Source organism: Alligator sinensis, unplaced genomic scaffold (assembly GCF_000455745.1).
Source record: "Alligator sinensis unplaced genomic scaffold, ASM45574v1 scaffold126_1, whole genome shotgun sequence".
Taxonomy (NCBI): domain Eukaryota; kingdom Metazoa; phylum Chordata; order Crocodylia; family Alligatoridae; genus Alligator; species Alligator sinensis.
In genome coordinates, this window is record NW_005841842.1 from 4,939,642 (window position 1) to 4,966,013 (window position 26,372).

At 43.7% G+C, this 26,372-nt stretch overlaps 1 protein-coding gene across 3 annotated transcripts in view; it reads left to right on the forward strand.

Annotated features, from left to right (window-relative positions):
• The window catches only part of SEMA5A (semaphorin 5A), a 593,698-nt gene that overhangs the window by 188,860 nt on the left and 378,466 nt on the right, over window positions 1-26,372 (forward strand). For all 3 annotated transcript variants that reach the window (XM_006015687.3, XM_025205600.1, XM_025205596.1), the window contains one exon: window positions 15,179-15,278. In XM_006015687.3, the coding sequence (XP_006015749.1) occupies window positions 15,179-15,278 (100 nt within the window). The remainder of the gene's footprint in view (window positions 1-15,178; window positions 15,279-26,372) is intronic.

Here is a 26,372-nt window from a genome sequence, read left to right on the forward strand (position 1 = left end):
TGAGTATAGCTTGGTGAAATGGGCATTGTTCTGATAGGAAGGAGGCCCTGCCTGGGTTTCACCATTTCTCCTGTTCCTAGTGAGGCCAGTGTTAGCCTACTGCTGTTTATCCATTTTATTTAATAACTGTTAAATGCACGGTATATTTTCTAAGCATATGAGCCATCTGTTTATATATTCAGAGTCCCCAAATTTAAAGTGTCTTGATTTCAAAATCTAAGATCTCAAATAACATATTTAGGGAAAATTGTCTTTCCAGCAACCCGTAACATAATCTTCACCTTTATTGGTAGAGGAGAATTTTTGCCCAGTTGTTTCTTAGCTGTGACATGCACATTTCAATGCCTAATAATTTAGCAGCCCCAGACCAAGTGTAAGAGAATTCTAAATTTGCAAACCAGCTTAGAATTTACTTTCTAATATTTGAAACTAAAATGGATAAATTTCAGATTTATTAACATTGAAATATGTAATTTCCTTTAATCTAGAAAGGGCATATCTACACATGAGTATCTATACATGAAGGGCATATCTATACATGATATTAATTTCCTTTAATCTAGAAAGAGCATATCTATACATGAATCTAAGTAGGGGGATTTATACATGAATCACAGAATCGTAGAAAATTAGGGTTGGGTTGGAAGGAATCTCAGGAGGTCATCTAGTCCAAGCCCATGCTCAAAGCAGAGCCATCCCCAACTAGATCATTCTAGCTGGGTCTTAAAAACTCCAAGGATGGAGAGTCCACAACCTCTCTGGGTAACCTGTTCCAGTGTTTCACTACCCTCCTACTGAGAAAATTCTTCCTAATATCTAACCTAAACTTCCCTTGCTGCAACTTGAGACTGTTGCTCCTTGTTCTGTTATCTGCCACCACTGAGAACAGCCTAGCTCCATCCTCTGCCAAATCCCCCTTCAGATAGTTGAAGGCTGCTATTAAATTCTTCTCAGTCTTCTCTTCTCTAGACTACATAAGCCCAGTTCCCTCAGCCTCTCCTCAAAAGTCATGTGCCCTAGCCCCCTCATTGCCCTTTGCTCGACTCCCTCCAATATGTTCACACCCTGTCTGTAGTGGGGGGTCCAAAACTGAACATGCTACTCCAGATTTGGCCTCACCAGTGCTGAATAGATGGGAATAATCACTTCTCTTGCCCAGCTGGCAACATTCCTACCAATGCAGACCGGTATGCCATTAGCCTCTGCGACAAGGGCACACTGTTGGCTTATATTCAGCTTATCGTCTACTGTAATCCCCAGGTCCTTCTCTGCAGAGTTGCTGCCCAGCCAGTTAGCCCCCCCAATTTATACTGGTATGTGGGATGCTTCTGTCCTAAACATAGGACTTTGCATTTGTCCTTGATGGACCTCATGATATTTCATTTGGCCCAATCCTCCAATTTGTCTAGGTCATGTCCTAGCCCTACCCTCCAGTGTATCTACTACTCCCCTCAGCTTGGTGTCATCTGCAAAGTTGCTGAGGGTGCACTCAGTGCCATCTTCCAGATTGTTGATGAAGATATTGAACAAAACCAGCCCCATGACTGACCCATGGGACACTTCACTTGATAACGGCTGCCAGCTAGACATCAAGCCATTGATTAGACATTGAACCATCACCAGCCAGTCCATTGAATCCAAGTAAAAGGAGCTGTGGGAATGAGAGAACGAATATCATGAATCCAGAACACTTACAAATTTGCCCGATAACTTTATGAAACTCAATACTGTTTCAACAGAACATAAACTTTGGAAGAATATGACACTGAGAAAAAAGTATGGTGTGCAATGGAAGAGCCTCAGAGAAAATGATCTTCACTGACATGTGACTTTCGAACCCTTAATGTTGTAAAAATTGGAGTCTGTTTGAAATGAGTCAAATCAGAATGTCTGTTGGCTAAATTCAAGACCTTTTTTGTCCAGTGAAAATTATATCTTTAATGGCATACAGCTGAGTAGTCTGACAAGGTGCCTTAATGTTACTTTTAGAGCTGCATTTAAATTTTTTCAGCAGTCTGAGGACAGCATTTAATTTGCATGCAAGTTTACCTAAGTTTAAAAATCAGAAGTCAGTCTTCCTTGACAAATGAACAGACATTTTTTTCCTTGGTTGTTTTCGCTATGTATAAAAACATGTACTTAATCAGTTTTGTTGACGCTGAGTAATTATAAGGAAAAGTGAGAATAAATATCTGTTTTATGGATTAGGAGGATAATATGCCCTAAAGAGGTTATTAAAACAAACAAACATCAGGCAATCCATACGGCCATTAGGGAAGAATAAAACATTTGGGATCTTGCCTATCTGAATCATCAGCCTCTGTCCTACATCTCCTTCTGAAAAGTTTATTACATGGAATTTGACCCCAGCCCATTTTACTAGCCTCCAGATGTTGCACACTGCACAAGCCTAGCATAGAAGAAGTTTAAATCTGATGATTGTAGTTCTTAGGCCTAAGGGAAATTATCTTCTTAATGATACATGACAGCACATTCAACTGCTAGAAGCATAGGAGGGGGTAGTGTTCAACTGCTCAAACATTCTGAACTTGCATAATATATTTGCTAAGTTATTTGTAGCTGCTGGAAACATCAGTGTATGAGAAATGGGGCCAATATTTTACACAATTTATTTTATTTTTCATGCTTTATTTCGCTATTGGATTCAGTTTTCCTTCTCACCTCAATTTCTAAAGTTTGCTTGATTATATTTTCTCTGAAACAGATGGCCATTTTTGCCATGTTATTGATATTGATTAGTATGTCCAGAAGAGAGCCTATTCTAGGCTATATTGTAGTGACTTTGGTCAGCTGTAAATAGGAGAGGAAAATTGCCCACCATAGACGGACCTTTCTCTTAAAGAGGGCTGAACATTTTTCATCTGTTTATGTATCCATGAACATACTGAAGTGCAGTGCAGGGGTACCCACATTAGTTCTATTCAAGTTATCTTGGGTATCAGAAGCATACTTAATTAGTATGCCATTGGTGCATCTACACGTGATAATACTATGACACACTGGAGTTTGTTGCTCCTGGGCGCTGTGCTTAAATGTGTGCCTGGGATTGCAGCATGTTGAGCCAGGCCTGAGTAGCCCCAGCTGGCAGAGGGCCCGGGAGAGGGTCAGCCTGCCAGTCTGGTGCTGTTCTAACCTGGCTCATTGTGTTGTGGAGAGGCTGGCTGGGGCACAAAGATACTTCAGTGTAGGGCTAGCACAAAGATACTTCAGCCCCATGCACTGAAGCACCCTCATGCCGCATCCAGCCCCATTAGCATCTACATGTGTGTTGCAGCACAATAAAAAACACTGCCATAGGATAGTACTTGTGTTTAAAAGTACTATCCTACAGTGGAATTTATTAGTTTACTTGAGCCTAATGGGGCTGCATGTGTAGACAGAGACTTTACTGCAGAGGTAATTAGTTAGCTCCTCAGTAAATGTCTCATGTAGACACACCCAATATATTCTGTGTTACTTTGATGAAGCTGCCGCTCACTTGGAGCTAGCTTGGGTATCTCTACCCTGTGTCACAACGTTTATAGTGTAGGTATCCTCAGAGGGGCAGAACCAATTTTCCTGCCAGATTTTCCTGGAGTATGTGATGAAACAAACACTTGTATAGAATGAAATATATGAAATAAAATGTACACTTGTATCGAATGTAATGAATGACTGCAAGTGAGGAAGAAACACGACCAGCTATCATCCCTAACATGAAACACAGAGTGGTCGTTGTGGATGACTCCCTTTCTGAGGGGGACAGAGAGAACAATCTGTCACCTTGACCCCTTAGCCCAAGAGGTCTGCTGCCTCCCCAGACCCCATATCTGAGATGTGGCTGAGAGGATCCCAAAACTTATCCGGCCCTCTGACCACTACCCTATGCTCCTTATCAATGTGGGCACAAGTGACATGGCTTGGAGCAATCCCAGCTGGGTCATGAGTGGCTACAGGGCTCTGGGAGCAGGACTCAGGGGATTGGGTGCACAGGTGTTTTTTTCCTCAATCCTTCCAGTTATGGGTCACGGGCAGAGGAGGGAGAGATGAATTGAGGCAGTAAACAGCAGACTGCAGCGCTGGTATCACTGTGAAGGCTTCAGCTTCTATGACTACCATCCACTCTTTAGAGGGAGAGGCAGCAGTCTGCTGGGAAGAGATGGTTTCTACCTCACTCAACTGGGGAAGAAGTGACTTGCTCAACCAGACTTAAAACTAAGCTCACCTGGGGATGGGTGGACAACTACCAGAGCAAGCTCACTAAGCATCAACCACAAAACCAGCAGGTTAGGGTGCTCAAGGGAACCCACTCCTACCACAGCCCAGGAACAGAGCTTCTCCATGAGTACAAGGAAGTCTAGGGCCTCCAATGGCACACTTACGTGCCTGTACACTAATCCTAGGAGTTTGGGGTATAAACAGGAGGAACTGGTCCTTCTGCTGAACAAAAATTACTATGATTTCTTAGGGATCACGGAGACCTGGTGGGACTCCTCCTGTGACTGGACTACTGGTATAAATGGCTATACCCTGTACTGAAGAGAGTGTGCCAAAAAAAGGGGCGGGAGTGTAGATCTCTACATCAAGGAGAGCTACACATCCCTACAAGCTGAGATTGGCACCCAAGGAGGATGACTGGAGACCCTTTGGGTTAGAGTAAGAGGGGAATGTATTGAAGGGGATACAACAGTAGGAGTCTACTACAGACCTCCAAACCAGGAACAAGTGCTTGACCAAGAATTCTCCAGGGAACTGGCCAAGGCTGCACGCTCTTGGTGCATGGTCATCATGGGTGACTTCAATTACCTGGACATCTCATGGGATGAGCATTCAGCCAAATCCAATCAGTCACGAAGCTTCTATACATGAGCTCTACCTGTGGATGAGCTCTGCTTGTCCCAAGAAGTGTATGGGCCAACAAGAGGCAAGGTGCTGCTGGACCTGGTACTGGCCAAAAGGGATGATCTAATCAGTGACCTAAGAATCAAAGGGAATCTGGGTGACAGTGACCACAAGTTGATCACTTTCACTGTCCATCGCAAAGCTGGCAAGTCAGCCAGTAATGCAGTAGTCCTCGACTTTAGGAAAGCTGACTTTCATAAGCTCAGGAGACTTGTTCTTGAGGCCCTGAGAGGCCATGATTTCACAGAGAGGGGAGTTCATGAGTGGGTGCTCCTTAAGTAAGCGATCCTAGAAGCACAAGGGCAGTCTATCCCCAGCTATAGGAAAGGTGGTAAAAGGTCTAAATAACCCCTTTGGCTCAACAGAGAACTCATGGACCTCCTACATCTAAAAAGAGAGGCATATAATGGATGGAGGACAGGAAACACCAGTAAGGAGGAGTATACTGCACTGGTCTGAACCTGCAGGGAGCAAACTAGAAAAGCCAAGGCTGCAACTGAACTTGATCTGGCTACATGAATCATGGGCGATAAAAAGTCCTTCTTCAGATATGTGGGGAGTTGAAACAAAAACAAGGGCAACATTGGACCCCTGCTAAACCAGCTGGGGCAGCTGACTGCCAACACCCAGGAAAAAGCCAGTCTGCTTAATGATTACTTTGCATCTGTTTTTCACCAGCCCAAAGGGTCCACGCTGCCAAACATGATGCGGGATGACTAGGGAGAAAATGAATATATATCTACCATTGGTGTGGATCTTGTGAGGGAGCATCTTGAGAGGCTAGGCCCCCATAAATCAGCTGGTCTGGATAAGTAACACCCAAGAGTGCTGAAGGAACTGGCAGACATTATAGTGCAGCCACTGGTGAGGATATTCGAGAATTCATGGTGCTCAGGCAAAGTTCCTGAAGATTGGAAGAGAGCCAATGTGGTGCCCATCTTTAAAAAAAGGGAGGAAAGAAGACCCAGGAAACTACAGGCCAATATGTTTGACCTCAACCCCTGGGAAAAGATTAGAAAAAATTATCAAAGAAACCATTCTTGACAGGCTAACAGAAGGCAACATTCTGAGGGATAGCCAGCACGAGTTTGTTGCGGGTAGGTCTTGCCTGACCAATCTCATTTCCTTCTATGACCAGGTTATGCATCACCTGGACAAAAGGGAAGAGGTTGATGTCATGTATTCGGACTTTAAAAAAGCCTCTAACCTGGTGTCCCATGATACTCTCATGGAGAAATTGGGCAACTGTGGCCTTGACTACTCCACAGTCTGACTGGGGAACTGGCTCTGAGGACGGACCCAGAGACTGGTAGTTGACAGAACTGAATCAATATGGTACTCGGTGACTAGCGGCATCCCCCAAGGCTCTGTTCTTGGACTTTTACTCTTCAATGCCTTCATAAACAATCTGGACTCTGGTGTCAACTGCGGACTGGCCAAGTTCACTGATGACACCAAACTTTGCGGAAGAGTGTCCACGCTTGAGGATAGGCTGGTGTTCCAGGCTGACCTCAATAGGCTTGCATGGTGGGTGCATGAAAACCTGATGGCATTCAATATAGAGAAATGCAAGGTACTCCACCTCGGGAATAAAAACCCACATCACACTTACAGGCTTGGCAGTGCTATATTCACTAGCACCATGCCTGAAAGAGACTTGGGGGTCATGATTGACCACAAGATGAATATGAGCCACCAATGCAATACTGCAGCTGGCAAAGTCAACAAAACTCTCACTTGCATCTACTGATTCATCTTGAGCAAGACTCAGGATGTCATCCTCCCACTGTACTCAGCCTTGGTGAGGCCACAGGTGGAGAACTGTATCCAGTTGTGGGCTCCACAAATTAGGAAGGATGTGGAGTTTCATGGAGAAGCTTGAAAGAGTCCAGAGGAGAGCCACGCACATGATCAGATGGCAAAAGAACAGGCCTTACGAAGAGAGGCTGTGAGCTATGGGAATTTTCACCCTGGAGAAGCGCAGGCTCAGGGGTGACTTGGGGGCAGCCTATAAGTACATAACAGGTATACATCAGGATCTGGGGGAACGCGTGTTCACCAGAGCACTCCAAGGGATGACAAGGTCCAGTGGTCACAAACTCCTGCAAGACCGTTTTAGGCTGGTCATAAGGAAAAACTTCTTTACTGTCTGAACCCCTGAGGCCTGGAACAGACTCCCCCTAGAGGTGGTGCAAGCATCTACTCTGGACACTTTCAAGAAACATTTGGGCGTTTATCTTGCTGGGATCCTTTGACTGTAGCTGACTTCCTGACCCTTGGGCAGGGGACTGGACTCGATGATTTTATGAGGTCCCTTCCAGCCCTAATGTCTATGAACTCTATAAATATATTATATATAAGTTGTCATGCATAATGTACTTAGATGCATCTGATTTTTCTGGTTATTTCATTTTTTGCACATGAAAAAAAGCCTCTGGCTTCCCATCCAGCCACTCACTGCCCCCCCGCTCCCACCACTAATGCCACCACTGCTGATGGTGGCTGCAGCTTCTTCGTGTCGGGTGCGTGGGATCGGGGCGAGAATAGGGCTCCATGTGGGCTGATTTGCCCTGGGCACCTGACCTTGCTCAGGTTGGCTCTGGGCTAGGGACAAAAGTTGCACACAAACCGATTTAAGTGATCAGAAATCGGTTTAAACCTGTAACAGAACAGAAGTTCAGCGCACTTAACCTGCTTTCAAAATGGCCAGAACTGGTTTAAGATAAACCTGGTTGGATGTGGTATCAAACTTAACTGATTTAGGTCAAACCAGTTTATGGAACTTCTGTCCCAGACCCCTCCTCAGCTCAAGTTAACTCACAGTCCCCTAGCATCCCAGGATGCTTTGCATCCCTGGGCTGTTCTGTCCGCTCCAGTGGAGTAGGGACTGCCCCACCCCTCTTTTCCATAACCTGCTTCCTGCCTGTGTCTGTCAGCCTATGGGGGGAGGGGAAGACATCCCCCCTAACCTGGGTCTACACAGTGTGTCGGGGGAAGCCCATGGTGGGTTTTTTTTGCCCATCTGCAGCCCTCCCCCTGCTGGGGACAGCCCAAGTAGCCGCTGGCATTCCCCACTTCCCCCTTTTTTGTATAGCTGCTTGCCTTAGCTGATGCCACAGGAGGGAGGGGGACGGAGGTCCCAAGGCCCCAGGGGGGTGTCACCACCAGGGGCCCCTGCCTCAGGAGGTTTCCCCAACCCCAACCCAGGGTCCCCCAGCCTGGGGCAGCCCCAGGGAGCTGAGGGGAATTCTTTCCTTCCTGAACCCCATAGCTGCTTGCCTAAGCCCCTGCAAGTCTCAAGGATAGCCTGGGGCAGCCTCAGGGAGAGGAGGGAAATTCTTCTGTTCCTCTGCATCTGCTTGCCTGTGACTTGCAGCAGGGGAGGCAAAACCAGCTGCAGAGGAGCAGAAGAAGTTCCCTCTTCTCCCTGAGGTTAACCCCAGCTATCCTTGAGACTTGCAGGGGCTAAGGCAAGCAGCTGTGGGGTTCAAGAGGGGAAGAATTGCTCTCAGCTCCCTGGGGCGGGGCTGGGCTGGGCTGGGGTGGGGGAAGCTCCCCAAGGCAGGGGCTCCCAGGTGCCCCTTGCTGGGCTACATGGGTAGGCACCTGGCCTGGAGGACTTCTTCTCCCTCTGACCTGGGGCAGTGGCTGAAGCACTCAGCAGCTGAGAAGAGGAGGTGGGGAATTCCCCTTGGCTCCCCAGGGCAGCCTGGGCTTGGGAACCCAGGCTGGGGGAAATACCCTGATGGGCAGCATCCTCCAAGGTGGACCAGCACCTGAATGGGGGCCCCTTAACCCCCTGTGGGGGATCAGCAGGGTGCTGGGAGTGTGTGCTGGGGAACCAACTGGGGCAGCCCCACTTGGCTGGGCTGGCAATGGCCAGCAGGCTGGGAGATGTGTTCTAGTGCGCCCCCCCTTACCTGGGTCAGTGCAGGCCTCTCCCTGCCTTTCCCAATTGAAAACTGAACATCAGTTAAAAGAAGCTGTCTAGACTGAATCGATTCTGCCTCTGGGCTTTTTGACAGTCTGTACTTAGCCTAAATGAGCTCATTACACTTATTGCCAGTGATTAATTAACATAACTTATTGTTCAAAATAAACCATCAAGTACCTGACATACCTATTGATGCACTTGGCCTGAGCTCTGGGTAAGGGAGAAATGTGCTTGAGGATGTCAAACAAAATACAGCTGGGTTTTGAGGAAAACTGATAGTGCTCTTGGTTGGAAGGTATTGAATAGCTGCTGATCCTGCTTTCCTATTGCAGTCCAGAAATGGTACCTTTTTCCCTACCTGCAGTGAAAGCCAGTGACTTATCGACAGGAGTGTGCTTAATTCACTGCTGTGAGGAGAGATTGGAATGAAAGAGGTAGGAAAGGAGGAGGAGGAGTGGAAATACAAGAAAGAAAATGAGAGTAGTCAGAAGATAATAAAATAAAATGAAACGGGTCCACAGATGTCATTTTTCTTGCTTCCTAGTTCTTTTTTTATGCACAGGATAGTGTCCATTTTCCTAACAGTTTTGGGTGCATTTTTTACTTATAGAAATGTTTGCTTAATGAAGTGAGGCTTAATGTGACGACTTAAAAAATCCCACTGAAACGGATTTATTGTGTTTTTTAAAAATTGCTCAGCCTTTCTTTTCTCAAATATAGTTATAAAAAAAAAAAGTTGAGGAATTTGAAATCCTGAAATGTCAGAGCAGAGAGCCTGCAGGTGCGCTTAATTAGAGCCATAAAGAAAGAGGGGCTGCAAGCACTTCCCCAAGTGTAATACTGTGAATGAGGGAACAGGTGGATCTTTTTCTGTCAGCTTGTCAGCTAACTTAATGGATTCCTCTGGGGTTAATGAGGCTGGCGCCAGGGCAGCAGGAGTAATGGAATGGAATCAAACGTGGCAGGTCAGAGCAGAATGCTACCTCATCTTGTTGCCTTTGAAGAAGTTACTAGTGTCTTACCAGCTATGAGAGGAGTCATCTATGGAAGTTATGCTGGGCCTATGTTATAAGATTACAGGGGATATTTTACTGAACTTAGTCTAAATTTATGTCATAGTATTAGAAAATAAACACAACATGGAACAGTATCTTTTAAGCAGCATCTGGTAAGATTAATGAATTTGTGGTACAGGTGCCACCCAGAGACTCCTGTTAATATTGCAAACTCAGTAGTTTGTTAAACGGTGAAATAAGATAACTGCTATTTTTTTTCTTGCAGTGTCCTGAAGAAGTCTGCATTTGCGCTGTATCTTGGTATAATTGTAGTATGTGGTAACTTTGTTAGATGCATATGCACACTGACAGATAGGGCAGTGCAACACAAGAAGTCCTCGGCATATCATGCATTAAAACTTTAATATCCAGAGTAAAATATTTCTTGTGAGGCTCCTGCCTGCCTTTTAATTGTGTTGTTTGCAGTTGAGATCGCCCCTGAATTCAGTTACAACCTTGCCACTGCATCCCTCACAGGTTTGCTGTCAACCTGCTTGTCTGTTTACTCATGAGGTGCTGAATAATGATAGCAAAGTTGAGAGCAACTTACCTATTCCATTTGCAAAGAACTGTATTACCTAGCAACTCCAGACAAACCTCTGGACAATATAGAGAGCAAAAAAACCCATAGTCTGCCAGGCAGAAATTTAATTCTAGATTAGGATTATGACACATTTTGGAATGACTTTATTTGGACAAGTATCTAATATCCTTCTGAACAAGTTTTGAATTATTATCATAATTTGTCTCTCAGGTTCTTTAAAGGACTGTCTTAATTTTTGTAAAAGGTTGATAGGGGGTATTAGTATATTTGTTTCACCTTGGATGTCTGAGTTGGGCAAGCTTCTTGTTTTCCAGTACACCTGATGTTGGTAAAAAAAAAAAATAGAGAAAAAAGAAAAGAAATATTGTAGATCACTAGTATCTTCCTTGATGTCTTTCAAGACCAATGTAGCTTGTTCATCCTGTTTTTGAAATGTACAGATAAACCTTGCATTAACTTCCACGGATTCCAGGTGTTGGCACTTTATTATACATCATTAACTTAGAACTCTACTAATGAAATTTAAGCTATAGTAGTATTGAAAGAGCCTGAAGAGAGAGACCCTGCACCAGATAAGTTAGGGACAGATATTCAAAAAGCCTGAGCCTGAATTGATTCAATTTTTGCAGGTTAGTGTAACCTGCCTAGGCTAAACTGGTTTGTAACCATACAGACATCCCCTCTGGACTGAGGAAATGCAGGCACATGCCTGCAGTGGCTCAGGCTAGAGGGGGGGGAGGGGAGGGGCACTAGAGCAGTCTTCCCTTCCACAGTACTGAGCTAAGGGGGGCATGTCCAGGCCCCAGCAGGATGCTCTGATTAGGTCGTTCCCCCTGCTCTCCCCCCATACACACTGTTGATAACAGAGCATTGAGTTGCACAGCAGAGAGTTGCACAGAGAGTTAGCATTTATCAGCCCATCAAACAAAACAACAGCTTTCAAGCTGTTCTTAAACAGCTTTTTCCAAGGAAAGAACATTGGGACATTACCAGTTACCTGTTGATTAGCTACAAAAAGCCCTAAGCTGACACTGTGATGTCTGCCTTTGTCCTGTCTCCCACTGCACGGACCATAGCCAGCATGCGGTATGCTAGCTAATGCTGAGAGGTGTCTGTGTAAGGCAGAGGGGAGTTGGGGAAACCCTGCTTGAGCAGGGAGTGTGTGTGGTACGGCGTGGACCAGGAAGAAGCCAGGCAGACACCGCTGTACTTGCAGTCTCTGCCAGAGCTACAACCAGGGAACAGAGAGGCGTGACCAGCCCTGCTGGGCTGGAGCAGAGAGCAGAACCCCACTCAGAGTTGCAAAGCATCTGAGATGCTGGAGGACTCTGATTTAACTTAAACCAGGAAAGGGTCTGGGACAGACATTGCATAAACTGGTTTGACCCAAATCAATTAAGTCTGATACTACATTCAACCAGGTTTATTTCAAACCGGTTTCAGGCATTTTCAAATTGGTTTATGTGCACTGAACATCTGTTCTGTTACAGGTTTAAACCAGTTTCTGATCACTTAAACCGGTTTGTGTGTAATGTTTTTTCCCTAGCCATAGTGTAAGATCCTAACTTTGCCAACATTTATACATGTGCTTAACTTTAAGCACACAAGAAGCCCCATTGAAGTGCACAGGTGTTCTCAGAATCAGAGCCAAAACCTACGAAGTGTTTTAAAGGGATAGCAAACAAGCAAGGCGGTGGTTAGCTGAGTTTGTCTGGTTGCGTGTTTGGTTGGGTCTTGTATAATTGGGGATAAAGAGGATCAAGGGAACTGCAGGGAGATGAGTTAGTATCGGGAAGGGAGGAGGGATTGTCACAGTTTTGTTGTTTGTCCTCCTCTGATCAGCAGGTGGTACAACTCAGTTACATATCAGCAGGCACTGTAGTTAAATTACATGCTTAACCACGCAGCAGTTATTATATAAGCCTATAACTATATTATTTTGGTAAGTATGTTATGTTGCATCTGTACAAAAGTCATTCATGAAATGAAATTACTATTACTTAGCAATTGTATTTGAATGGCTATTACTTTGCTGTGGTGTCTGGATTTTAAGGAAAAGTACTGGTAGATACTCACAGCATCTTGTACACTTCTAACAGTAAGGACACTGATGCACAAATCTTTTATCACCTATTAGAAGTGACAAATCTTGAATCACTTTTAATAGTGTTCCTTTGCCTGTTTTAATGATATATGCTTTAAAGTATAAGTCTAGAGCAGCCTGGTACTTCTGAGTTTGGGACATGAGTACAGATATAAGTGGGCAAGGCTTGCTTGGGCATATTCTTGTTGCAGCCATCTGCTGCTAAGTGGTAAGCATAGCCAGTATGTCTTGGCTGAGGACATGCAAGAGGAAGATGGCAGGGCACTGAATGCAGGTCTGAGGCTAGAGTTTCAGTCACTGCACCATTCTTCTTTTACTGGAGAGGTTGGGTTGCTTAGATGTCCTGTTTACCTAGTTGCTTTTGTGAGTACCACAGGGGATGCCCCTAAACTCATTCGTGGTTCTGAATAAAGAACCACCTGGGTGCTGGACTTCACTTTTGCAAAGTTCAAAGGCCCTGACCTGTACGTCAAGGGATTTGTGCAGTGTACTTATCATAATTAGTCGAGCTTGCTGCATTACTGTTCTGCCATGGATTTCTGCTTTGGTTAAAATCAATTCACAATCATTATGACAACATACAGTTAGATGCACTGGCCAGCAGTGAATCCAAACACAAGGGCAGTGCTGAAAATCAGGGAAGTGTCTTTGCTTGTTAAGACCACTAGGGTCATAGTCTGAGACCTTGTTCTGCATATGCTTAATGATACAGTCTTTCACTATGTCCTGTTTTATCACAGGACTCATGCCCCATTCATTGCAAAGGATGTACTACACTTACTGGGTGAGCTCAGCTGTTGTTCCTATTCATTCAATGTGTGGCCTGTTTTCCTTTTTTTCATTTTTTTTTGGAGACTTCTTAAACCTGAGAACGTGCTCAGTGCAGATAGAAAATATGATGAATTTAGCTATCAAACTGTACTCAGTACTCATAAACTGACATTTTTCATTGACTTGTAATTGTCCAGGTATATGCACAGGGATATGTAGAGAGATTTGAACTGGAAGAGTGAAACATACTTTCCTGATAAATGAGTGATGCATCTGCCAAACTTCAAGATGTTTTTTTCTGAATGTGACCTTTGCAATTTAGTAAGTTTTTTTTAATGTGGTCAAAAGAATATTTTTTTTTCCTCTGGGAAATGGCTGGATCATTTTTATTGAAACTTAAAAAAAATCAGGCTAAAGCAGACACCTGGCCTGTACAATGTCAGTTCAGTTGTTTAAAATTTGGTGAAGTGATAAGCCAGTGAAAAGAGGTGCTTAAAATATTGAACAGCTGTAATGGCAGGGTGGCAATTCTCAACTAGGGTGCCACAGCACCCGAAGGGTGCCACCAGATCCTTTGAAGGGTGCCTGCAGGTTGAGGAGATAAACAGGTGTGAGGATATAAACCCATGTTTTGTCTTTCCTGCCTGGAGGCTCCCCCACTTCCCCTGCCGAGCCCCTCTGCAAAGAGATGAGCACTGTAATAAATAAGTCAGCTTTTGAAATGTTGCTGCTCAATTCACAAATGTTATGGGAGGGTGCCTGGAATCTAAAAAGGTTGAGAACCACTGCTGTGGGGGATGCTACTAATTCTACTTACACTTATGAGATTGTTCTTTGAGGTTGGGCAGTACTACTTCTGTGTATACATCATCATTACAACTGTAGATACCACATTTACACTGTCGATTGATGACCGCAGAAATGCAGATTCAGTTAGTAAGGCTTAGTGGTTAGAGGCAAAATATTTTTAAAGAAAAACTTTTTTGTTCTCTGAATTGAAAGAAAATCCCACAGAATCAGATTTTTGCATTGTTGCTATTCTCTGAAAAGCTATAGATGAGCGTTACACCACTTAGGTATGCATAAATAGCTGGGATGCCTAATGTGTAAGCAAATACTCATGTCATGTATTCAGCTCATCTCTGCGTGCATAGAGCCAGACAGGCATGGTCATATGTACAACCAAATAGCTGACTTGTGTCAGCCCATCAAGCACTTCCATTTCATTTGTTGGTTAGGTGTGCTTACTTCTGTGTATTTAACTTAATACTTAACTTAAAAGATTAGGACATAGGAGTAACCTGTGTATGTGAAGGGTGTGCTGCTGATTCTGAAAAAGTTGGAATTTGCCATTTAATCTTCAGCTTTTGTACTTTAGCCTGCTGCATGACTCTTGAGAAATCTGTGACAAAAACTTGTGAATATGGTAACAAGTCAAATATTGCCAGTTTTACTTACTGTGCTCTGCTCAACCAGGATTCATAGGGGGCCGGTCAATCACCAGCTATTTCTGGTTTACTTGTAAAGGAAATTATTTTGTTCACATTTGCTTATCGTCTATGAATCTTGCTCGTACTGTGCTTTTGTCTACATTGTTCAGTGCTTAAAAAAGAAAATCACATCTGGCTTGTAAATTAGAGCTAAATATGGATATCTCATTCAGCTGTTTATAGGGTGACTGCCCTCTGTGTTTTATAGATCTGTAGAGTAGCTTATTTGACATAGTGGTGAAAATCCCAACTGGTTCCTTGTAGGGATCACCTTGGGAAGCCTCTACTCCCCCACAGTACTCCTGAAATGTAATATTTACCTGATACACTGTAGTTATGACATCTTCAGTAACAAGCGTATTTTTTTCCATTCTTTAGAAATTGCCCCCTGGTTGTGTGTGTTTAGAGCCGAGAACGCTGTGGACTTTTCGCAGTTAACATTTGACCCAGGACAGAAAGAACTTATTGCTGGAGCAAGGTGAGAAATATATTTCCTTTTGATCATGATGGGGTCTGTGCTACTGAGCCACATTCTGTGTTCAGCATTCACACAACTCTGCTGCCTTTGGTTATGAAGACCCATTGAACTGGCTGTATCTGCGGTGTCGAGGGTCACGTATTATTCTTGAGGATGTGGATACACAACATGAATGCTATGGAGTAATTCACTCCAGATTTTGTTCCATAGAAAACTTACTTTGTGGTAAGAAGCAGGCACACAACCCAGCCCCTCAAGCTGGCAGCCCAAAATAGGCCCTATTGTGTTGCCTGGCCGCCAAGTGGCTGGGAACCATTTTTTATTGGGTAGTGGGCTACCCCAGGATAACATTGACTAAGGGAGCTGACTGATACCGTGTTTTCAAGGAGTAACTTTACCCTGAATGCTAGTGATTTACAGCCTACTAGGGCTATGCCTCATGTGCCTGCTTCACTTCTGCTAGATTGGAAAGTCAATTTATTACATAGTAGATGTGGCATGGGTATGTACTGTAACTTAGTTTTGAAAGTGCCAAGTGGGCACAGAGTACCTAATGACTTGTTCTGTATTCTGGATTTTAGTAGGCTTGTCCTGCAGGCATTGCACTCGGAATATGATCCTTTGGTAGTTAAAGGCAGCCTTATTTTAAGACAGTGTAGCAAGAGTTAAGTTAAGGGAACACTTTTTTAGCAGCTTCAAGTGTTGGTTATTCAGTGCTGCTTTTTTCTCTTCTGTGATTCTAGTCATGGTCCAGTGTGGTCATCTCCATCTATTAAAGACTCTCAGTCAGTCAAGAATAGTATAAGTCTTGATCATTATTTTCTTCAGTAGGCTATACATTATGTCAGTGGTTGTTAAATGGCAGTTGATAGCAAAACACATTCTGGTGCTATGCAGAATTTCTTTTCTCCAAGTAGTAATGCATTTATCAGTTTTCAAACTGAGTTCTTACAGTCCAGTAGAACACTTAAGTTTCCAGATTTTAATTAAATAAACTTAATTTTTAAATATATTTTGGGTGTATGTTTCCTTTTAATTCATAGTGTACCCAGGTTCTCTGTATTACAGGTATTGTGCTGCTGCTGTACATATTTGTTTCTGGGCTCAAAACATAATCCACCATATGGGGAAGTTTAAGAAATGCACTTGGCATCAAACTGTGCCCTGATGCATGAAGATGTTTGCAAAACAGAATTGGCGTCAAATGCTGACTTCAGACCTGTGCAATCTCCATTGTTTCCAGTGAGAGTGCAGTTAGGTATTTCTGGCAAAATTTGCCTATAAAGCTCACATCATTTTAAAAGTTGTTCCAAGGGAAAAATTTTTAACCATTCCAATTTTTAACTTCTTATTTTAAAACTGGGGAGATTTGTGTGTACATAAATACATAGTTAGACAATTAGCAGGATGAACCTACCATCACAATGACCAGTTTTCTCATTTGTTTTTCACCTTGGGATGGGATTTGGGCTTTTTCTTTTCATTATATGTTGGCATAGAGCATGGAGCGGTGTTTGGTCTGTATTTGGAGCCCCTAAGTACTAGAATTTATTAGCCGTATTATTAGTTACAGTATAAAAAGAAGCTGTTTTATACATTTGAGGACAAAATTCAGGTTGATACTATTAAATCCATTTCTGTGTAGTATGAATAGTAGATAAATCTTTATTTCTCTTTCAGCTCATAATAAACATTTGTTTCTAGTTAATCTGACAGATACACACTGAAATACTATTCTGTACCTAAACATTCTAAGTACATAGTTTTGAAGACTACAATAGCAACAATTAGTGTTATATGAGACTTAGTGTGAATACTGTCCTTGTTCAGAGCTTTGCATGTTTTGGAAAAAAGAGTCGTATTTAAAGAGGTATCCTCAATTAAAATCACTTCTGAGAATGGTGATTAAGTGTATGCTAAATAGTCAGCAAAAGCATTATGAATTATCTCCTCCTTTAACATCATTAGATATTTTCCCTCTTGCCCTTAGCACAAGATGAGGAGAGTTGGGACAGTTGAATGTATTCAGTTTTTTGAATGAAAAAGGCTAGACTGTAATAGTTCAGGCCTTTTTGAGGTGAATGCTTTGTAGCAGGGGTATAGTGCTGTTACTGCTGTTTGGTTAGCTGTGTCTTTATGCATGGTTGGGTTAACAGAGCAGCACCACTTCTTTTTGGACTGCAATGTCTTCACAGTGGAAAACTAGGGATGCTTTCACTCTACCTGGTGGCCAAAAAGGTGGTTATCCAATATGGAGTTATTTAACAATTCATTCTTTAGACATGCCTCTAAGGTCATGTACTCATCCCATTGACAGCTCAGATAGTCACGATAGCCCAGTGAATATGCAAGAAGCAAGGTTTGTTTGATAATAACATCTTTTACTAGACCTACTTTGTAATTGAGAGAAATGTTACACAAACAGTCAAGGCATAAAATTCCCAGATTTTTTTACCTCAGGTCTGGGTATTTGGTACCTGAAAGCTTGTCTAACATGCCTATCCAATTATGTAGTTGGTCTAATGAAAGATATTACCATAAAAGCCTTGCTTAGGGCAGTGTTGGCATTATCCTTTAAGCCAGGGGTAGCCAGCCAGCAGCACAAGTGCCATAAGTGGCATAGGCAGTCTTTGTGGATGGCACATGACAGACTAGGGAGGAGATGGGCAGCACAGGGACAGGCGGGGCAGGAAGCGGAAAGCAGAGCAGCAGCTTGGTCAGGGAAGCAGAAAGCTAAGTAGATCAGGAAAGGGAAAGTGATTAGAGTGGCACTCAGGTAGCGTGTGGGACTCATCTGTGGCATGCCTGCCATAAAGATTGGCCCATAGTGCTTTAAACATAATAGTTTGGATGAAGCATCAGCATTATCATGACCTATTCTCTGCCTTATATTTGATGGTGCCATCTTAATAATGCAGTTTTTCCAATTACTTGAAAGACTGCCCCTCAGAATTCTTGTGTGATGTGGGAATGCATGTCCTGTCCTAACCTGCAGAGTTTTTCCCCAAACAGATAGCAAGGAAAAAGTTGTATAGTTTTAATTACTGCCAGTGGTTCCTTTCGGTAGTGCACTAATTTCCTTTAGGGAACTTAAACTTCTGCCATAATAAGCCACCACCCATATAAACCCTTTTTAGCACATTCTAGTTGGTTTGTTAGGTGCATAAGTGGACTAAGGCACCAAACTATCATCCTGTTCCATCCAAAAAACTGTTAATGCAAAAAGTGGATGGTGGCTTCTTTTGGTTCTGCTATCATGATGTAAGGGGGTTTAATTGTACCTTCCACTTACCCCGACAAAAGTGCTTAGCAAAGTCTCCACTGTAACCAGGTTTCGTGTTGTCTTTGGACCAACTACTTACTTGACGGCAGGCATCAACTTCTTCCAGGATCACCAGAGATTATAACAAGTGATTGTTTTATAGTAAATGTTGAAACCGAAGCACAACTGTTAGAGCACTTTTGTTTTAAAACAGCATCAATACTTAATACTTATTTTGTCAGCCTACATTGCAAAATAATATATATATATATATATATATAATATATGTACATGATTGGAAGAGGACTTCTGGAACAAGGGAGCAGCTCCTGGAATGACTGATGACTTAGCCTGGCTCTTAGTGACAAAATAGAATTGAGTACTTGCCTGGGACAATTCTGCACAAATTGTCTGTGTAGCAAAATTCATTTGGAAAAATATGGTGAAGAGAGTGGAGGAGAGGGGAGGAATTTCTCTTGCCCAGTTTTGATAAAATGGCCCAAAGTGCATAGTCAAAGAAAAGTGAAAGTTTTCTGAAGCTGAATCAAAAAGATAAGGTCATTTCTTTTATGTCTGCTTAGGTTTGAAATCTGTTTAGGTACAAAATAGCAGATTCTTTGCTGTTATGGCAGTTTTGTCCAGATTTGATATAAGAAACCCTTTCAAATGCAACTCTAACCTATGGTGGATTCAGGTGATACTTCACAGATATTGCTTTCCATGTGAGATGTCACATTTGTTTGTTTTATATGTTTGCTTAAATGTAAAAGCAGCAGAATTGAAGGAAAAGAAATATAGAGAAAACTCTGTGCAGAAGTAAAATGGTTGTTAATCCATGCAAGCTAAGCAACTCTCTGAAAATCACTGCTCCCAAAATATATTACCAGACTAGAAGATATTCAGGGGGCAATCCCCCTGAAATCTCCTTGAAATCCCATCCCACAAAAGAATAAGAAATAAGCCCCCTGCCCATGGACATTAATAACACGTCAAGGGTTACTTTAAATGTCAAATGTGACATTGCCAAGACGTGAAATGACTTCTCTTACCATCTGAAGTTGCATAAGGGCATCTGTTCCCCTTTGTACCCGCCTCTGCTCTAAGAGGTGTTCCCGCGCTGCCTTCGCCCAGGCCCAAGATCTTGTGAGCCCGGGGCCTATGAGTGGACCCCAGTGGTTGCCCCTGCTGACGTCAGGAGGACCCCTGACCTCTCCTGCCACGACTTTGAATGTTACTTCAGTGGGGGGTCCTCCCTTAGGGTCACCACTAGGGTCGGCACGTTTCTCGGCGGGTAGTCTTGGGGCTCTGTCCTCCCCTACACCCCAGCCACTCACCACCTTAGGCCCTTGTCGGCCAGCTGTCAATAGTCACGCCAGGTGTCCGGCTCCCTGGGACCCCAGCCTGGCCCTTCTACCCCGGTACCTGCTCCACTCTTGCAGTCCGCGATGCAGCCAGTTTTTCTGCGGGCTCTCTTATCTATAATGCGATCGGTAGTTCTCTGATGCTGCCGCACCCAATGCGGCCGGATACCACGCTGTTCCTGCTGCTTGGGAGACAACTGGTATCCTCGCCCACTCCGCTGCCCATCAGCTCGATCAGCGCCTCCTCCGGCTCTGCGGTAGCCAGTTTCCTCCCTGGCTCTGCCTGCTGCCCAGTCAGCTCCCCCTTCAGCTCTGTCTCCAGTGCAGCAGCTGATTGCCTCACCGGTTCCGCCGATACCTGCTACGCTGGCTCCTCCACCAGCGTTGCTGCCGGCGCTGCAGCCGGTTACCTCACCGGCTCTGCTGGCAGCCGACACGCTGGCTCCTCCACCAGCGCTGCAGCCGGCGCTGCAGAGGTTACCTCACCGGCTCTGCTGGCAGCCGACACGCTGGCTCTTCCACCGGCGCTGCTGCCGGTTGCTCTGCTCCCTCTCTCGGAGCCGGCTCTGGCTCTGCCTCTTCCTCTCTCTGCCGCTGCGTGTGGCGGCTGCTCCTCACCTTGCTCTCGCTCACTCCTCCAGTCTCCTTCTCTCCACCGCCCCACTGCCTCGGCGGGGCTGCTTTTTGTTTCCTCTGGGAGGCGTCCTCCACCCCCGCTGCTCTGCCGCAGCTGGATAAACACCTGGCTGATCACCTGCGCTGGTGTCCTCGGCTTACACGCCTCCCCCGGCCCTTCCGGACCTGCAGGAGGTGAGTAGGACTTCTTGCTGCCCTGGGGTTCCTTTGGCGTCCCAGCTCCCCTGGGACACCCTTAAACAGAAAAATGGGTGGAAGAGGAGGAGTCGCTTTCAAATTAAGTGGTATCAAAAAGAGAACATGAGGCAATGTGCCTCATTAGCAACAGGGGGGCTTAGCCAAAGGAAGTACCCCTCCCTCAGGTCTGTGCCATTCTGTATTACATTTCACAATGATGCAGGTTATGTTTCCCTGTCTAGTTGCACTGCAAGTCTTCAGGATAAGGCTTGGTGAAAGCAGCAGCTAACAGAAGTGGGATATGACCTCCCTCTGCCAGCAGTTCTGGGCTTTGAAGGGGAGAATATAGGAGCCTGCAAGTTGGGGTTTGTTTGCTGGTTTTTTTGGGTTTTTTTTTGAGGGGGCAGGGGTTGGAGTTAGAGGAAGTGTGAGGAGTTGAGCAAGAAAACAGGCTGGACACGTACGTCATTCATAGAGAGGGAAAGGATGAGGAGCAGGCCTTCAGCTGGTAGGTGCAGCATTTGCAGGGTCAGTGAACTCCATCTCATGCCAAGCAATATCCTTGCAGCTTCCTTGTGAGAAGCAGTGCTTTCCTCTGTTCAAGGGACTACCAGTCTCTGCTCCCTAGGGCTAAGTACAGGCAAGTCAAAAAGCCCAAGACTGAATCAATTCAGTTTTTGCAGGTTAGATTAAACTGAGACACAACTGGGCACACATTTACTTTTTGATTCAGGAAATGCAGCCACATGCTTGCAGTGGCTCAGTCCAGAAGCCGGTGGGCACTAGAGCATAGCTTTCTGGCAGGTAGCCACCATAGGCTGTGTGTTCACTTCCTCTGCCTGCTGCCCCCTCAGTCTCTGGGATTTGCAGTCCAGAATTACAACAGCAGGACTCTGCAGAGTTACTCATCACTTCTTCCTGCTTCCAGGTGCCTTTGGGATTTGTAGTCCACAGTTGCAGCTAGCAGTAAGTTTCAATAAGTTTAGCAGGGCAGGACACCTTTTTACTTTGGGAAAGGGGGGTTTAATTGGGGGAAGGGGACAGCTCTTTACTTTGGGAAAGGGGGGTTAACTCCTCCATTCCCAGCCCTAGACCCCAGCCAGAGGGGTTTTTTTTTGGGGGGGGAGTCCCTGCCTCCCCCTCCCCAACCCTTCTGCTGGAGCAGACCACACAGCCCAGCACAGGGATGGAAAACATGTTGGGATGCTGGGGGACTCTGATTTAACTTAAACCAGGAAGGGATCTTGGACAAAAGTTCCATAAATCGGTTTGACCCAAATCAGTTAAGTCTGATACTACATTCATCCAGGTTTACCTTAAATGGGTTTCAGCCATTTTGAAACTGTTTTATGTGCTCTGAACTTCTGTACTGTTACAAATTTAAACCAGTTTCTGCTTACTTAAACTGGTTTATGTGTAATTTCTGTCCCTAGCCTAGAAGAAAAAGGCAGGACAGAAGTACGTAGCTCCTTGCAAACACCTTGTAGAGCAGGGGAAAGCTAAATGACCTTTGTGCAGGCTGAGGGACTACACTGCCAGTACTTGTACAGGAGACAGAGGAGGGCTGACTGAACTGCATAAGAACTGGACAATGTAAATTAATCATACAGTCATCGCCAATTTGTGGCAACACCCAGTAAGAGCAACACCCTCTTACCAGTCACATTTCCCCCCTCCATGTATTCAGGGGGCTGGCCCTACAGAAACTTCTCCTTAGGGAAAATTATAGCATCAGGGCACCAACATGTTGCTGTGAACTAGTATTGACTATATTAGGACCTGGGGTGGAAGATTAATTAATTGTACTAAACTGAATTGGTGGACTGCTAGCTGGAATGCATTGCAACTGGAGATACCCCTCTCCAGCATTCTCTTTCCCCTGGGGCACCATTCAAAATCTAGGTCTGCTCTTCAGGGGCTCTCTGCTGTCTGCCACATACTCAAACCAATTGTATGCTACTCCTTGTTTACATTTCTGCAATAGTCACTTGCTGCTGCAGCATTATACTTTTACCACTAACTTAGTATTTCTTTCATGTATATATGGTTTCCTAAGCCTTCCCTCCCTGCCCTGTTTTTGGAAGATGTGCTAAGGCTGCTATCTTACCTTGGTCACACAATGACCTTGGTCACATACGAGCTGTAGCAAATTTTCATTCTTTATAGTTATTTAGTCACTTACTTTTTGATTGAAGCAATACAAAATAAACCATCACTTTCTCCTGCCTCTCAAATAAATTGCCTTATAACAACATTAGCCGTTAGTTTTGACATTTTGTATAAATAATTGTGCTTTTCTTATGCACATTCCTTTTTTCCATTCTGGAACAAATAAATGCCAAACTGAGAGACCAAAACATATATTAGTTCAGGAAATTTAATTTATTGGAAGACAGTTTTCAACAAACTGTTTTATGAGTCAGTGCTTTGATATAAATAATTTAAAAAAAAAATGCAAGAAAGGAAGTTTTTTCTGAGGTTGTAATCAATTTAAATCTCGGCTATGTAGAACAGATAAAAGACAGGAGCTTTAAAGTAGTTAATGCCAGCTGTGTGAGGAGAGAAGGGAAATCTGTTCCTTGCTTTTGAATCTGAATTGATTTGATATTTTCTTGGAATCTGCAGCTACTGTGCTCACAGCAGAGAGCCTCTGATTCATGTTTGAAGTTTGAGGTTAATTTTGGTGAAGTCTCTTTTGCTCATTTTGTACCAGCTTTAGCTCCATCCCATCCCATCCAGTCCTTTTGATCAGAGGTAGACAGAATTTATGTTTGGCTTGTACAGTTTTGCAATTTATACTCAGAATTTGAATCTTTGGCCCCTTTGGAGAGAGCTGTATATATTTACATGTCATTTACCTTCTTTTAATTTCTGTGCTTGGTACTGATTTCATTTTGGAGATGCTGTAATCACTCTCTGACCAGCAGTCCAATATAAAGAAACACAGTTTGAAGAGGGTGTGTGGAGATTTGGATAAAACTGTGACAAAGAACAGAACATGGAAAGACCATAGGTTCTACCTTTCTTATCATCGTGGCAAATAAGGGCACAAGAATTTAAGAATTGTCATCCTGGGTTAGACTAACAGTTTGTCTAGGACGGAATCCTGCTTCTGAGCATGACTGATATCAGAATGTTTGAAGACCAAAACCTAACAGTAGACAATCTGGAAACCACTAGGAACAACCTGCCCATAAGAAAGTTTTATCCTAACCCTTATTAGTAAATGGTTGGCTTATTTCCTTCAACAGTGTCTCTTGACCTTCACTGTCTATGGGCAATAACAGCATTTGTACAAGTCACAGGTGACAGGCAATGTCATATTTTACTCTGGACTAGCACAATTAGTTTCAAGGATGCAGATAGTTACTGTGTCTAGAGAAGGGAAAAAACAAAGTTAGGGATTATTTAATCCATGTATAGTGTTTCAGTTTCTCCTGGGAGAGTCACTGCTCTCCCTCTAGAAACCAGAAGCGTACAGATGTTCAAGATTTTTTGCCCAAATGGCTCCTTTGGGAGAAAAATAACCCAGGAGCAACAAGGGCTAAATCACTCTTGAGAGAGTTTCTCTAGAGAAAATTAATGTCTGTACTACTGTCTTCTGAGAGAAGCCACAGGAGAATGGTCCTCCAGCATGCCAGGGTGTTTTTGTCTTCTCTCCCCAGGAGACAATATGTTGCTGGCTTTAGGGCTCTAGTGGAACAGGGAGCAAAACATGGCCCTTCACAATCCCCACATTTTGCTGCAAGGAGGCAAAACACAGGATAACCCTGAGCATATTGGGGTTAGCCAATCAGGGCTGCCTGTGCAGTGCTGCCATCTATCTCCAGGCAGACTGAAGGAGTCTGCAGAGCATGCTGCAATATGTGTACAGGTGCCCCCAGACTGCACAGCATCAGCATGGCAATCTTTCTGCTCTTCAGGGGTTCAGCATTCAAATGTCTATTTGGGTGTCTCTGAGTAAGTTTTTCCACCAGGAAAACAAATCTGGGAGAATTCTCCCAAATCTTTTGAACATGGATATGCAGGCAAGTTTTGCTGGTTAATATCATTTATTAAATTTACATAGTTGGAAAGATGTTAGATAAGTTTTTGCGTGCAAAGTTTCCTTCCTCAGGTCTGGGAAAGAAGCAGATACAGTCTCAACTAAATACTAGGTAGAACAGTGACTTTTGTAAAACTCCATTATGTAAATGTAAATAGTGACTTTAAAAAGATACAGGGACAATAAACCTGTAGGGCAAAGAGAAGTTATCAAAAATTGCTGCAAAGAAAGTTTAAAAAAAGAAAAAAAAGAAGAAGAGATAGATATTTATATAAAAGGATAAGACCATTCAAAGGAGAAGAGGATCGTTATTACTTGTGGAATATAAAGAGGTAAGCAGCCTCTGATTTGATAACAGCTAAATGCTGTTAGCCCTTTTTAACCTCTCTGTGTATGTATTTATTTCAACTACTTTATAATTGTTTTGTAGCTACTTCTGATAATTTCTTTTTGCTCCAAAGGTTTATTGTTCTCTTCCCTTTTTAAGTGACTGTTTAAATTTACATAAATGAAATCAGTGGTTTACAGAACTGAGAGGGGTTTTTCAATTAAACACTTAGGAATAAGAATTTTCTAAGTTAAAGTTCTGTACCTTGGGAACTTCATTGCTCCTGAGGCAGACATTGCCTCCTTTTTTGCCACTGGTATCTACGTTGAGTGGCCAGAAAAAAGCTAGTTTTCAAGGGCAAAAAAAAAGGTATCATCTACAGCAGCAGTGAACCATAGCCCTGCATTCCACTGCCATTTTTTTTGTCCTCCCTGCTGTTGGAAGCTAGGAAAGGTGCAGTAGGGATGGATCGAGGGGACAGGGATGGGACAGTGAGCTGTCCCTCTAGCTCCTTTTTGGCACCCACCCTTAGGCAGCCCCAAGGGCTTGTGCCCCACTCATCCACCCATCCTGATACTACTACTTCCCATACCAACATTAATACATTTAAGGTCAACCACTAGTTGTTGCATTTATATTCCTTTTCACCCTTTACATCTGAAGGCCAGATTATTAGCTTTTCTCCTGTGAAATGTCTTCCTCAGTGAATCTACCCCTTTAATGAAAATGCAAGGAAGGCAGAAACATGTCCAGTAGGAATTGCAGTACTATTGTGCATAGCTGAGAGCGAACAAAAAAGTTCTCTTTCCCATAGCACCATGTATTTTTCAGTCAAGATGAGTCCATTTACAAGAAAAAAAGATGGCTTTAATATCACATAATTTTAAACTAGACAGTTATTTCCTCACATTTCACAGCAAAGCAAAACATTAATTGTGTAAAGTTAATTCCACTAATAAACTAAAATGAAATCATAAATAATTTTCTACAAAACACTGAGGGGGGAAAAACCCAGTTAATTTCAGTGTGAATAGAAGATCAAGGACAATGGTCCAAAACTGCGTATACCATCTGACCTGTGCCATCCATCCCTACAGACTTAGTTCTCTGTGTTTTGAATAATTCCTCGACTATCTACAGTCAGACTTCCACCTGCTCTGTTTCCACTGTGTACGTCCCATCTCCACACTGGTCCACGGTACTGCCTGGAGCTTGTCTGTGCCCTCACAGAGCCAGCTGGCATATTCCATCCTGTTCCTTCTGGGAATTAGCAGAACTTTCCCTA